Source organism: Macrosteles quadrilineatus, unplaced genomic scaffold (assembly GCF_028750875.1).
Source record: "Macrosteles quadrilineatus isolate MER2022 unplaced genomic scaffold, UCM_ALF_1.0 Scaffold_3__2_contigs__length_128488019, whole genome shotgun sequence".
In the NCBI taxonomy this organism is placed as follows: Eukaryota; Metazoa; Arthropoda; class Insecta; order Hemiptera; family Cicadellidae; genus Macrosteles; species Macrosteles quadrilineatus.
Genome location: NW_026542596.1, coordinates 42751474 through 42767166, shown reverse-complemented (window position 1 = coordinate 42767166; position 15693 = coordinate 42751474). Strand labels below are relative to the sequence as shown.

The 15693-nt window shown below is 35.1% G+C and overlaps 2 protein-coding genes across 2 annotated transcripts in view; one reads left to right on the top strand and one right to left on the bottom strand.

Annotated features, from left to right (window-relative positions):
- The window catches only part of LOC128989147 (uncharacterized), a 62104-nt gene extending 61283 nt beyond the window's left edge, over nt 1-821 (bottom strand). Inside the window, exon 1 of the mRNA XM_054411015.1 lies at nt 723-821. The gene's annotated coding sequence lies outside the window, so the exon portion shown is untranslated. The remainder of the gene's footprint in view (nt 1-722) is intronic.
- A 3345-nt stretch (nt 822-4166) lies between these two features.
- LOC128989771 (ragulator complex protein LAMTOR3-A) lies at nt 4167-14848 on the top strand. Its single transcript, XM_054411812.1, has 5 exons — nt 4167-4487; nt 7195-7229; nt 7792-7850; nt 8006-8139; nt 14306-14848. Exons 1-5 carry the CDS (start codon nt 4479-4481, stop codon nt 14441-14443), a joined length of 375 nt encoding a protein of 124 aa, XP_054267787.1. The 5' UTR covers nt 4167-4478; the 3' UTR covers nt 14444-14848.
- The last annotated feature ends 845 nt before the right edge of the window (nt 14849-15693 follow it).

The following is a 15693-nucleotide window of genomic DNA, read 5'->3' as shown; positions in this document are numbered from 1 at the left end:
TCGAGTGCCGAGTTTGCGGGACTCTACTGTACTAGATACTAGTAAGAGTAACCAAATCCTATTTTTTGTCATTTAAAAGATGTAAGCCTGTTGGGTCAGTGGATGGATAGCACAAGATATAAATAATAGAGTTGGAATGGCTAGCACAAGGTATCAATCTGATTTTGGTACATGACTGTAAACAATTTGGTACAGGTACATGATATTGATACTGTCGTGTCCGTTAAAGTGTCCTCTATCTGGTGACATTGTAATATGCTACAAGGCCATATTTTTCCACAATACGGCCAGCAATAGATTTTATAAGGCGTGCACACTACTTATTGCTGAGCTATTGCTAGGTTCACACAAGTGGGAATGAAATGATTCAGAAAGATTGTATAACAGAATCTCAAGTTGAGCATTAGAATTTCCATACAGCATATACCAGGTTCAGGCTAACCTACTAATTGTTGATGGGTAGTCTAATAGCTACATCCCCTATTGCGAAATACGCTAAAGAGAATGTATCACAACATCAATAAATGATAACTTAAGTAGGTACCTACTCTGCATAGCTACCAGTTTAGTTTAACTAAATCGATTACCTATCAAAGCCTAGTTTTGAAGGCTAATGTTTCCAATGTAGTCTATTTTACAAACAATATGCTGTACTGTAAGTGTACTCACAAAACCATATAGGTTAACTTGAATTGAATGTAAAAGAAAGCAGTATTACCTACATGCATTTGATTTCAATAGAAATGAAACAATGAATTGACCACTAATAATTTCACAGTATTAAATTAGGTGTCTTTTAACTCTTATGTTTCCATTACCCGCCATAAAAACACAATAACAAACAACATAACCAAAAACCAAACAAACTAAAATCAAATCAACATCAGCTGACAGCGGATTAAGCTAATTGTTTTTTCATTACGTGCCTTTTTCTTTTTCCTAGTGAAGACATAAGTCTTAATAATTGTATGACTATGCAGCTTCAACATTCTTAGTCGTGAAAGCCCTTCGTCCTATAGGCTTTTAAAATTCTGAGTTTGTGTTGAATTATGTTGTCAATCATTTGAACTGTTTCAAAAGTTTACATTTGTTTACATCAAAACAGATGGCCATAGTAGTTTTGTTTAAATTCATACGAAAATGGGGCATCTATATATGGCAGACATCCCTCTTCCAGAAGACGCCTCACATTACCTCTCTACGCCGACGACACTGCTATCCTGTGCCAACATTCACGGCCACCTTTAACTACAGGCCGCGGCCTGGTAGAATTGGCAACATCGCAAGTGGTGTTGTTCAGTGACAGACGTCCCATAAGATAACATGGCAGACAGGTGACATCAGCTCATTAATTCGCACTTTATTGATTTAATTTTTAATTTATGAACATAAACTTATTAAAATATTGAAAATAAAACATACAGAATTGAAAATTGAAACAATATGAATTAAAATCTATATCTGTAAATTTTTAAGTGGAGTCAATATTGTCATAGTCCAGTAATCAATCTTTCGTAAATACACAAATACCATTAGTTGCTTCCAAAAAATCAGCTGTTACAATACCACTTGCGACGTTGCCAGTTCGAAGGCCGCGGCCTGGTGTTAAAGGCGGCCGTGCAACATTCCGATCACGAGGCCACGTATTCCCTGCAATACTCTGTGGATCTTCTCATTGATTGGTTCTACAAGTGGAAATTTCGCCTAAATTCAATTAAATGTGAGACCAAAATATTTTCCTTGAAAAAACATACATTGCCACATGAAATTCAAATATATGGTAACTTTCTACCTTGGAACCCTGATGACCAGGCCATAAAATATCTTGGAGTATGGCTGGCCTCAAGATCTATTGGATGACTGAAGCCTAAAGAAGATTAAATTATTCTCTAAATTAATTATGTTACAGGGTGTCTCAGGTTTGGGCGAACCCACGATGTTATTATAGTTAATTTCTTATTAATTTTGTTAACACTTCTGTGTATAATGTCTACATTGAACCAGAAATAAACGCTGTAAAAAAAAATCTGTTGTTGGTGATGTTTCAGTGAATTCAAGTATAAACATGCAACATATTGGTAATGCCATTAATTTGTATAATACCTAATACCCCCGCCACAGCAAACCTGCAGACTAAACGAATTTCAGTTTACCTGGCTGGATTTTGACTAAAATATTCCCTAAAAATTGTCAGATTTATTTCCTATTTAAATATTTAGTGAATTCAGGTTAGGGCCACTGAGCTATAATTCTAACTGGAGGTAGCACTGAATGTCAAAGATGCGTGTCGCCAGCCGCCATGTTTGCGTGAGTCTGGTGTCATAAGAAGCCATATTATTGCTATAACTATTATTATACTTGGCTTAAAATACCTACTTTGTATGGTCGCCATTTCAAAGAAAATTATTAAAGTATTAAAAGTATTCAAGTATGACAAAAATACTCACTGCTATACCAACCTAGTTATAAGAAGCCATGTTATTGCTATGGTAAGAAAACTTACTGCTATACCAACCTAACAAAATCAGCGACACGCTTTTGACAGACTTCTGCCATGGCAGTGCTACCTCCAGTTATAATTTTAGCTCAGTGGTTAGGGCACAGACAATATAATTCGGTTGTCTGTGGTTAGCGTTTTAGGTTTGCTGCTACGGGGAAGATATTGAGGTGTGTATTTTTCATGCACATTTTTCGAGATATTGACTTGGTACCGTCATCAATATTTATCGGGTTGTTAGTACATAATTTCGATAGGGAACACGTTTTCGCCTGCCAAATAACAAATTTTCAATGTAATTACAGTGTTGTGGCATATAAACTATTGGCATCAGCTATAAGGATGGGAAATCTACTAAGGGAGTATGTTTTATCATAGACAGCTGAATTAGATTTTATCGTTAGTTCTGTCCGGTCACGGCCACCTTTAATTATAGGCCGTGGCCTGGTAGAATTAGCAGCGTCGCAAGTGGTGTTGTTTAGTGTCAGACGTCCCATAAGATAACATGGCAGACAGGTGACATCAGATCATTAATTCGCACTTTATTGATTTGAAATTTAAATTTATGAACATAAATAATTAAAATATTGAAAATAAAACATACAGAATTGAAAATCGAAACAATATGAATGAAAAATCTATATCTGTACATTTTAAGCGGAGTCAATATTGTCATAGTCCAGTAACCAATCTTTCTTTAATTTAATACACAAAATACCATCTAGCTGCTTTCAATCAAAACAGCTGTTACAACACTTGCGACGTTGCCACTTCGATGGCCGCGGCCCGGAGTTAAAGGCGGCCGTGGTCCGGTACACTGTAGAGGTCATGTTTTATTTACAATTTGTTTCTTGTTATTTCAGTAATTTAAAACCCCGTTTAACCAAATAAAACGATATAATTAACAATAACTCATCATCTAGTTATATAACCAAACAGTAAAGCAAAAATCATGAAATTAACTCTAAAATAATATAAACAACATTTATATTATTTGTTGTGTATCCCATAGTGTCACCGGACATGAACTAGACACGAAAAACGACTAAACGAGCTTCCAAACTTACTATTATGGGAAGTCTACTTGTGTTCGTTAATCTATGGTTTTATCTACGATAAAAAATCTCCCATTAACTATATTCTATATTATCCCATTTTAAAATAATTCGAGGAAGCTTGTTTTTCGTGTCTAGTTCATGTTGGTGACATTAAACGCTAAAGAGTCGACGAAATTTTGTTAACTTTTTAGTGTTAATTTTATGATATTTACTTTGGTTACATAATTAGTAGGCGAGTTATTGTTTATGATTAGTTTTATTTGGTAATACAAGTTTTTAAACAACTGAAATAACAAGAATCAAATTTTTAACCAAAACATGATCCTAGCAGCACCGGACGGAAATACTAAAAGAATTTTCTTAGGATGACCAATCAAATAAAAGCGAGTGGAGTATAGTATGTTATTGTATGGTGTAGTTGGTCCCTAAAACAAAAGTTCTGCACAGTCAGCTGATCTTTTTATAACGGAAAATCGGAAAAATAAAGCTGTAAGCTGGAATTTGGAACACTGAACGATTCAGAAGAAGGAATGACAGAAAAGAATTAGAATATGAAATGAAATAGATGAGATCAGCTGAGCGTCGTCTATTCATTACTACACTGTCGACTGGTTGTCTGTCACCAATAATTATTACCAATGCCAATATTGCCATTTCCATTTCCAATTCCAAAGCTATAAAACAAAAATCGTTATCGTAGTTTGTGAAATTTTGTGCTCGCGAGTAGTTGATAATATATTATATAATATATTCTTTCATCATTAGATAACAAACTAAGGATCCTAGGTCTTCTAGTCAGTCCTGCTTGCTAAGCTATATTACACAGGTTACCTACTCCATACTCCGCCTACAACTTTATTAGGGTAAAACTTACTTAATTTTTTGAACCAGCATTCTGTGCATCTGCATCTCTTACTACTAAAATGGTTGATGTAAGTATTAGGCCTATGTCACCTGCCAATTTTACATTTTCTTATTTTGGGGTAGTTTAGTTGAAAGAGTCATATAAATAGTTAGGTATGCAGGAATAGCCGGCTGCACTTTACTTTAGGTCCTGCACGCATTAGAAAAAATAATAGGCCTATCGATTATTCTATTGTTTCATTCAATATATCGTTAGTTAGGTTAAGTTAACCTTGCCTAACTAACCAAACGATATAACTTATCGAATAATCGATATTTTCATTCGAATGAGTGTAGGACCTAAAGTAAAGTGCAGCCCCAAAAGTAACTTAACAATGGTGTTACATGTTTCGGAGAGATGACTTTTCAGACACTTGAGTCCAGGGAATACATTGGATCCGCTTGATTAAAACTTAGCTTTATGTTTATGTACCTATGTTTAAATATGGACACACAGGACATAAGTTATACGTACTCGACAAAGAAATAGCCTAGTTAACTTAAGGGTAGGTGTACGGCTCTGGGGAGTGGGATTTTTTAACGGTATGTAAGATATCTCTATTCAGGGAAACTTTAACAAGCATTTACAACATTACCGTACCAGTACTGTACACAAGAAGTAACAGACTGCATAAAATAGGGCTCTTTTAGTGTTGTTCCTGCTTGCGTACCGGCAATGTGTTAATGATTTTCAGGGTGAAGTGCGTTTGGCCCAAAAGTGCCCTAGAGGGAAAAAGTGTTCAATAGTCTATAGGCCTTTTAGCTATTTTAGTTAAGGTTAGGCCTACGGCGATTTTCCTATAGGTTGTTAACCAAGCTTTTAAAAACTAATAAAAAATTGGATTTTAAAAAATTGTGGGAATGATTGTGATTTGAAAATAAGTTAGGTCCCTTTGTTATAAGTTAGTCCCTCTAAACTAAATGGTAAGTTACTTACCACTCCCAATACTGAAAAAGTTATGGTTGAAAACTGAAAAATTAAATAACATTGCAATTTTTGTGAATTTACCCATTAAATATCATTTTGACTTCCCCATTAGAATGGTTTCATGACAATCTTATGGGAAAAAGTAAGTTAACTTATGTGTCGGTTTTGCTTATTCCGTTTAAACTTTTAAGTTACTGTATCAAAATTTGTTCTGCCAACTGAAGTTAAAATGAGACCTTAGTGCAAAATTATTAATTTTAATGATAACAAACAAATATATATACAAACATCCTCTTTTATACTTATAGATTTCCTAAAGAAAACTTTAACTTCTTCCTTATTTAAAAAAGGCTAAAACAATTAGCCTATGTCGCTAGTACTTTTATACAATAATTCTAATGAACATAGTGACGGCAATAAGAACCCCTGGGCCCCCCTCTCCCAATTATCTTTATAACTATTATCACTGGTACCTACCTAAAATTTGCACATTTAGCTTGGCACGGCATCTTCCGAGGCACTGCGAAGACGTCATCATCGTCTTCCATGATTATGGCAAAATATTGAATATCTTCATAGGTCACAGAAATATCATCTTTGCCTTCCGTGACCGTGGCAAACCGCGTATACTTCCCGCAGTCATGGAAACATTATCATCGTTTACTGTGATTGCAACCAAACCCAGAACATATCTCTTGCGTTCATGTTCATGGAAAAAAATTCTGGTCATTGAAAGTCATGGAAATAGGCAAAAAGTCATGCAAAGTCTTGGAAATCCCCAATGATGGAAGGATTTGAGGGGACCTTTTAATGCTCTAATAGGCCGTAACCCCGGCTATTGTAGCATTTTTAGGATTTTTCACAAACGTACAACAATTCAATTTATTACAGTTGTATGAGTGTTGAGCTTGTATTACGGTAGTTCATTGTTGTACTTATTGTACGACATTGTTATCTGTTAATATATATTTCAGTATTTTCTGTAAAATAACTTGTCCAGGCAGTATTATTCATGTGTGTATGTTATAGCCTATTATAATTTCAGTCAGGTAAATCAATGGTAAATGGTCATGGATAGTAATGGAAATTAATGGTATATTTTCTGTGGACACCCTGATAATCTTTTTCCGGAATTGCAGCAAAATCTTAATTATCTCCTGCAGAAAAAAATCATTATCTTCTGCGATAGCGTCAAAATGTTGAATAGGTCTTTCTCGCATGGTCACGGAAACTTAAATATTCTCTTCTACTATTGCACCAAAACCCTTACCGGAACGTCTTCTGCGGCCGCGGAGACATCGTCATTGTTACCCACAGGGGAATTTTTTCGTTGACATCCGCAATTGCAGAAAAAACATGAATCTTTCAATTGTGTGATCCTCGCAGTATACATTCTGCGGTCACAATGTTATCGCGGTCGTAAAAATTCGGCTTGAGCTTGATTTTCTGACTTTGTGCTAGATTTCTCAAGCCTGTAGGCTAGGCTCGTCTTAACTCGAAAATCGATATTCTCTACTAAAAATCAACAATTACAAAGTTAGATCATTCAAGCTTGTAGGCCAGGCTCGAAAATTGATATTCTCTATTTAAAAATCACTTTCCAAAGCAAACCAATTTTGATCCGAACAGATTTTGGCCTGAGGCCTGAAGGTAACATTTTTGACCAGACTCGAAGTAAACAAATCAAAAACAAATTAGATATGATGCAAGAATAGAACATAATAAGAGTATTGAGGTTTTTTTATGTAAGTATTGTTGATTAGTTATCTAAGTTACCTATTAATTTGCTTTTTTGTTCTGTTTTCTAGGATATGAAGAAGTTCTTAAATTCTTTGCTAACAAAGTAAGTAAGAGTACTAAATAGGTATTTATTGTACCTTGTAAGATTGCTTTTTAAACTGCTGTTTCCAAATATTTTTTCATTAATACATTTAATTCAACTAGGCTAATATAAATCTGTGTGTGGCCAACTTTTCATGTGATGGCAACTTTTATTGTTGAAATACTTTATCAGATTTCTTGCCTCATGTTGGCTGTAGCTCAATTCTAAAACAAACTTACGATGATTAGCTGATGCCATGCAAAGTGATTATTGAAAATATTTTTCTTTTAGTTTAAGAATTCACACAAGTTGACATACATAATTTTTATTTGGATTTACTATATCCTGAAAACATCTTAGAGGAGTTAAAGGTGTGGGCACATAACTCAATTTCCTGCAGGATGACATGCTTCATGGATATTTTCATATAAATAAATGTTTACTTACTTCACCTTGTGCGGCCTATAGAAAAGTCTTGTTTTTATCCATCACAAATGGGGTCTATCAAATGTGCTCAGGTTTATTTTAAATGTTTGTGGAAACCATAATCTCTACCATATGGTAAAATAAGCAATTGTTTCAGAGTTGATGGCTTATACAGTGTGGTGGTAACGGATCGAGATGGAGTCCCCATTTTGAAAGGTGAGATCAGATGTAAATACCAATGCTTTTTTGTTTAAAATTGTTGTTCCTATTACTATGTTTTTTCATTTCATATGGAAAATATAGTCTTTTCTACATTTTAATGGGCAAATTAAGCATTATCTCAACTACTAATTTGATACTTTTGATGACAGCCTCTACTGACAAAGCACCAGAATCTGCCTTGCGACCGAATTTTCTGTCAACATTTGGAATGGCGACTGACCAAGGAAGCAAGCTTGGATTGGGCAAAAATAATGCGGTCATCTGCTTATACACTAATTATCAGGTTTGTGTAGTTTTTACAAATACGATACAACAAGCTAGTAAAATTGCTATGTAAGACAATTTAAGAAAATATTGTACTCTGACTAATCTTTCCTCTCCCAGTTGTCATATTTAAGCTCATGTAGTCATCGTACAAGACATCGATAGCAACTACGACATCCAATCAAAATCCAGCAAATCCAATTTAATTTTAGGGGTTTTATTTAATCATGTTCCCTTAAAAGCATTAATATTTTTTTTAAAGCAAAGTTGTTGGTGAAGGTTTTTTTGCTGAGAAAATAATATAGCTTAGCAAGCTGGCCTGAGTAAATTAAAACCTAGAGGCTAATACATATAGCAATAAATGGTCATAATAAATAACCTTAACATGAAACAACTAATGCAGGGGTTCTCGATTAATTATGTATGTACGGACCCCTAAAATTGCCCCCAACCCTTCCCCAACTAACCCCCCCATGAAATGAAATGTTTATTCGTCACATAAGTTTACAAGATTGTGATTTTCACATATAAACATATGACATGTCAATACTACTTTGCTATCTAATAATACCTTATGCTAAATTCTTTGTTTTTTTTCAATCCATAAAACCTAAAGCTAAGTTTTTATAAAATCATCTAGGGAATAAGGACACAAGAGAATGAGATAAGATTTTAATTTCCCTTTAAAGGGTGACATATTTTCTTCAGTTTTAATTTGATCTGGGAGGTTATTGTAAAATTTCCTACCCATGTACCATGGCGATCCTTCATACAGAGCTGTTCTATGCACAGGATATTGAAGATCATTCCTTTGTCGCGTGTTATATTGATGAGTGTAATTTTTCAACATAAATTCCTAATAATTTCTTTTTACAAAGATGCACAGTTGAAAAATATAAACTGCATAAATTGTCAAGAGTTTCATCTGAATAAAAAGGGGGCGGCAAGAGGAACGTGGTCTGGTATCAGCTAAAATTCTAACGGAAATTTTTTGTAAGATAAAAATATTCTTGGTAATAGGGGAGCTGCCCCATGAGATAATACCATAGGAAGACCTAGACATAAAATAAGAATGATACACAGCAAGAGCTGCATGCAAACCCGAAGACTTAAAAACCACCCTTAGACCAAACAGTGCTTTTGCTAGAGACAAGCTAATTTGTATTTGATAATCAGACCATTTTAGATTTTCATTTATGTTTACGCCCAGGAATTTAGTATTTGTAGAAGATTTTATGGAATCACCTGATTTTAGTTTGATTGTTATCTCACCTGCCTTCAGTTGTGGATTATGGAAATGAAGAAGATGAGTTTTGGAACAGTTTAGATGTAGTCCGTTTTGTGCAAACCAAGTTATCATGGAATCTTAATCTCGGGATGCAATGTTAGTTGCAGAAAAAATAGAAGGTGCTCTTACTAACATTGTTGTGTCATCAGCGAATTGAATAATTTTGGAAGAACGTGAAAAAGACAAGTCATTGATGTAGAGGATGAACAGAAGAGGCCCCAATTTAGATCCCTGCAGAAAACCATGGGTTACTGAGCTCCATTCAGGAAAATGTTTATATATAATATAATAACTTCCCCATTAATTTTGACCCCTTAGTTTTGATTTTAAATTTATCATTTCAAAAGATGACTTCTTTTTTATTTGAAATAAGGAATAATGTATAGGTTAAAAAAATAATCTGTTGGGTTTGGTAACATTATTTTAACATAGCTCTACATATTGAAATAAGTAGGGCCTACCTACTCTGGGATAACATGACTCCAATAACTTCATGACATGTTACTTTAGTGTGACATGGTATTGTTTTTTGTTTGTTTTAACAATCTCTTAAGTGTTGGGATTTATCTTACTTAGTTTTAACCCTAAATCGGTTTAAAAATATTTTGAAGTCTATTTCTCTTTGCTGGCTTCAGGTTGCACAGTTCAGAATATATTTTTTCAAACAAATAAGTTCAACAAAAAAGGAACTATGTATTCCTATTCCAGAGCTTTTTTTGACTAGTTCTGGTACTTTAACTTGAGCCAAAACCTTGTCAAGTTACTTTCTTCATAAGCAATCTATCAGGCTCTGCTGCACGAGAGTTCAACCAATTGGTGTTGCTCAGAATAAGAAAGACCAACAAGGGCACCAATACTTCTCTTCTTGAAAGGATATTTTACCCACTCATTGTTAGGGTTGGGTTCAGGAACACACTAAATAGCTCTTAAGTCGTGTGTTGAGCTTGCTACTCATGCATTTTGTAATACACACCAAAACTGTTATTTTCAGAAATAGGCACTAATGGTCTGTGAGGGTCCGCGGAATTGGTTAACTCTGGAACTCGCTAACCCCATGTTAAACGCACTATCTTCAAATTTTGTCGATGAGAGGAACTCGCTAACTTGTTCGGTTTCGGAATTGGCTAACTCCGGAACCCCGGGTTAGCGAATTCCGTCCTCATACGGAAGTCGCTAACTCGGTCCCTCGGCGGAACTCGCTAACTCCCAATCAGAAGCATCGTGGGCCGTCCAATGGGAGCCAAGCACGAATATTTTTGGCCAGTGTTGCCGAAAGTGTAGTACCTATATCGTATTGGTACCATAATGTCGTATCCTACGATTAATTAGGAGTAAGAGCAACGTAGTCGATAAAATAAATATATTTAGAAGTATGTTTAATATTATTCTTATGTTATTAGGGTGAAAAATGCATTATAGTCATACCGTAGACTAACCAACACAAGTCAACTTTACATCCCATTGTAAACTTAGAAGCTCGTTTTTCATGTCTAGTTCATGTCCGGTGACACTGATCGCTAGAGTCAACAAAATTGTGTTTCTATTATTTTATAGGCAACTTCATGATTTCTTTACTGTTTCGTTATATAACTAGGGAACATGTTATTAGTTGTGATTAAAACGTTTTAGTTGTTAAACGAGGTTTTATGACTAAAAACAAGAAACAATTGTAAACAAAACACAACCTCTAAAGACATTGCACCGGACAGAACTAACAATAAAACTGTCTTCAGCTGATCCAAGGATGAGAAATGTACATAAGGGAATACTCGTATGTTTTAAATGTGTTTTTTTTGCTTAAATAGTAGCTTATTGGCATGCAGAAAGATAACATACTGTACATTTATTTTTAATCTTTTACATGTAATGAAATATCTATTTTCATAGTCCGCCATTTGTTTTTTTTATTCAAATAAATACCATTTTGTGAACAAATAAAACTATTGAATTCGTATGTTATATACTGGGCTTGTAACCTTGAATCATAAATCATGATAAAATTTACACGTTAAACGTAATTACAGAAATACATTGTAGTAGTAATGTATTTTTAAATAGAGCTATTGAATTTAAATAAATATTGATCAATACATTATAAAGTGGTACCGGTAGGCCTAATGTATTCATGGATTGCATTAAAAATTAGTCTATGCATAAATACAACTTGTAAATTTCTTTTATCGTAGGCCATTAGTGTAAAACCCGGGTCATCCTCTTAAGTTTGTTTAATTAATATTAATTTTACGTCTTTCAGTAGGCCTACTTTTTAAAAGTCTGGAGTTTTTATGGTTCTAAATGGACCCAGGCGTTCTTGTTTGTTACAATTCTTATGAATGGTGGCCATAGCTAAAATTACTTGATCTTATCCAAAAACAAAGCTTTTGTCTATTGTGTAGCTCAGTACCGGGGAACCGAGAACCAAGCAATGGCTTGGTATAGTTTATTTAGATTGTGAAAGCAATATAAAGGAAACCCAACACTCAAATCAGGAAAATCCATCAATTTGTTGATTAAGAATCGTGAATTAAAATAACCCTGTCACGTTTTATTATATGAATATTATATCTTCTCCTATTATTTACTAGTGGTGCTTAGGTGTACAATCTAAAAACTGTTTTAAACATGTAACATTACCTTACCCTTACCTCCTTGGCCATTCAAACCTAAGTTGGTTTTTGGCCTCGCCAACAAGTTGCCTCCAGTGTTTCTTGTCTGCTGCTTGGTCAATTGATGTCCCCATGCGCTGAAGGTCTTTCCGCACCTGGTCTCCCCATCGTAGTTTAGGTCTTCCTAGTGGTCGGGTCCCTCGTGGTTGTCCATTTGTAGCTATCTTCAGGAGACTGTTTTCTTCTCTTCTCGCTATGTGACCTGCCCACCTCAATCTTCGGCTCTTAACAATAGCTACTATATCTGGGTCAGTGGCGTAGCCAGGATTCTGCTTTGGGGGGAGCCCGATCCGGGGGGTCTGGGGGGTATTCTATACCCTCCATATTGTGGCTTGAACCACCAGTCCCAATCGCAAAAATTTTGGTATTTTATGGTGCTAAATTGCAGTTTACAACACCTCTGGAGGCTCTAAAGTAGAGAATAATATTGGTGTATTACCACTAAAAATTAGTTTTTTACTATTCTGAAATCCAAACAAGTTGCCTTAATTACTATTAATCTGCGTGACGTAATTTTAATAAAATACCGCAATCACATACAAATACAATCACCAAATTTATTTCTTTATTTTCCAATTTTTGGCGCCCCCCAAAAAAGCCAACCGCGCCTATTCGGTAAATCGGTTTGGAGAGGGGAGGGGCGTCACTCATCGTGCGGCGGCCGAAGCACTGGCGCTGCATCTGCATGTGTATTAATTGTTCATAGATATATAATAACAACACGTATTGTGTAGTGTGTACGCACTCATTTGACTGTTTCTTATTCGTGACTGTTTCTAGGACGCGCGTTGCAACGCTCGCGTGTGCCGTGTGTACAGGGTGTATAGCTATGATTTGAAACAACATTCAGCATTCAACGTCGTAGCCCGTGAGCAACTAAAAAAAAAAAAAAAAATTCGGGGGGGCCTGGCCCCCTCCCTGGATACGCCACTGATCTGGGTCTTCGTAGAGTTCTCTGTTTTTCATGATCCGCCATATTTCACTTTCTTTTATAGGGCCAAAAATCTTTCTTAATATCTTGTTCTCAAAGACGATTAATCTCCTTTCGTTTTGTTTGGTTAGGGTCCAGGCCTCAGATCCATATAAGAGAACCGGTTGGATAATAGTTTTATAAATTCTTATTTTTGTGGCTTTTGACAGTAATCTGGATCCTAAGATTTTTGACATGCTCCGAAAGCAGTTAGTTGCCGTGATAAGTCTCATGTAATTATTATGTATTAAACATGTAACATTATTACTAAAAATTCAACACATTTTAGAATTAGGCAATTATTTACTAGTAGGCCTACAATGCTTTGGTTTAAACTATTAGGCCTACAGCTATTCTATAAATTGATATGAAACTTAGTCTATGCCATATTTGTACACGTAAGTTGGACGGTTCAACGACGAACATTTAATTTCAAATCTATGAATTAGTTATGAAAGTTACGATGGTTGTAATAATGTGATTAATACGATTATTATAGATTATTAATACGATAGATGGACTGTATTAATTAATGGTTTTGGTTTATTACGACATTACGATTAAATTTGTTTTCAGTGTTTGAGAACTTGCGTGTATTTTAGCTTAATTTCGTAGAGGTTTAATAACTTTGTACCAATTAACCTGAATTTCAATATTTTTCGTATTCTATCATTTTCTTTTATACTGATGGCATTTATATTTAAGATCGAAATCATTAACATTTAACTGGCCATTGTACAGTTAAATAAAAAAAAAAAACACTTTTACATGATTTTTTAATTGTCTTTGAATTACTTTGGGCTAGTTATCTGTTAAAAGTGGAATTGATTACAAAAAACCATAACATTTACTGTATCTTCATTGACACTGACATTTTGAAAAACGGCAGTGTACGATTATTTAGTCGTACAAGGTTGGCAACGCTCCGTGCAGTGGGCGCGGCCGGGTTAGCGACTTCCAGAGTTAGCGAATTCCGCCGTGGGACAAAATCGAGTTAGCGGGTTCCGGAGTTAGCCAATTCCTGACTGAGACGGTTAGCCTGTTCCGACACACGACCGAGTTCCTGAGTTAGCCAATTCCTACGTCCTACGTGTACAAAAGAAAGGTGAGTACTTGGCTTGCCAGCATTGGCCGGACGGCACATTTTGTCCTAATTTTTTTTTGTGACACATTTTTTTTCTATGACTATCCCTGACTTTCCAGGATGTGGACAGCTTGCAAGAACTACAAAGCCTAATTTCTTTTGTAATTTTTGTCGCAGGTTGTTCAAATGAATGATTTGCCTCTGATTGTAAGTTTCATCGCCAGTCATGACTGCAACACAGGACACATCCTCAGTCAGAAGCAAACACTTCATCAGATGCTTCAGTCACTGAAAGGTTCAGTCGTTGAACCCTAGTCATTCACTTTGCTTAACATATGCTGTGTCCACAGAGAAGTAATGTACAGAGTAAACATGCCTATGAGATGACAGTGCGTTTTCAGCTCTATGTTGTGCGGGAAATATACTTGAACCAGAACAGCAAGCATTGTGCGGAAATTCCTATCGCACAGGGCAAATGTTCTTCCTCCAACTTAAGCATTGTAGTAGATGAGGGCAAGAGGGGCAGTGTTGGACTATGCCCTAGACACCAGCGACTATAGCTAGATACCACCTGAGTTTATTATTGAATGTTTCCTCTGTACCTTACTTCTCTGGGCTTTGTCTCAAATATTTTCATGTATATATTTTATGTTTATCCCCATGTAAATATTCAGCTAATTTTTTAATGGAAACTTTATTAAAATGCCTTTATTATTATCATTGTGTGTATACTTTGTATAACCCTGCCTCATTTTGATCATGCAGATTCTATGGATAAGAAATTCTGTATTTTTTGTTTCTACTTCGCAGAGTTATCTTAGTTGGTTACTTGGTGAAGTGGTTAACTTTCACAATAGTAACTTAATTTGATATGTCCTCTCGACTCGAGCTCTGTGCTTTTTACTGAATATTGCTACTATCAGTTGGTTCTTTGAATCCTTTCAAACATCTACAGGGTAAAAATCTGATCATTCAATTCCTTGACTGATGGACGCGACACCATGAATAGTTTACTCTGAAGATATTATATTTGCAAATTATCCAACTAAGCAGGAGAAACTTGACAATATGGATGTAATATAGCTTGTTAAATTAGCTAAGCTATATCACATGTGGTGAGTCAAATGAGCGTCTCAAATGCTTATTATAAATCAGTGTATTTTAAGGATTTGTAAAAATGAAGCACAAATTGGCTAAAAATTAAATGCCTGGTTATTTAAGTGAGCTTTACATTATTTAAAACTATTGGGTCATCAAACCTTTTCACAGATTTCGACACGGCATATTTATTCAGTAGAGTAGAGTTATTGGAGGATGATGAATATTGCAATGTTCAGTTTAAAAAGGAAGCATGAAATTTGCACATCCACAGTTTGGACTAATTCTTGAAATTAATCCACTCTGATGGAATTCTTTTAATAAACAGTCTAGGAGCTCTTTGATGTGCAAAAGTTGTTAAAATCCTTGCAAGGAATGTAATAAGAGTTTTTAAATGTTATGATGACCATTTTCCATTTTATATGTTTAATACAACCCTGAATATGAGGTATTTGGATTAAAAACAT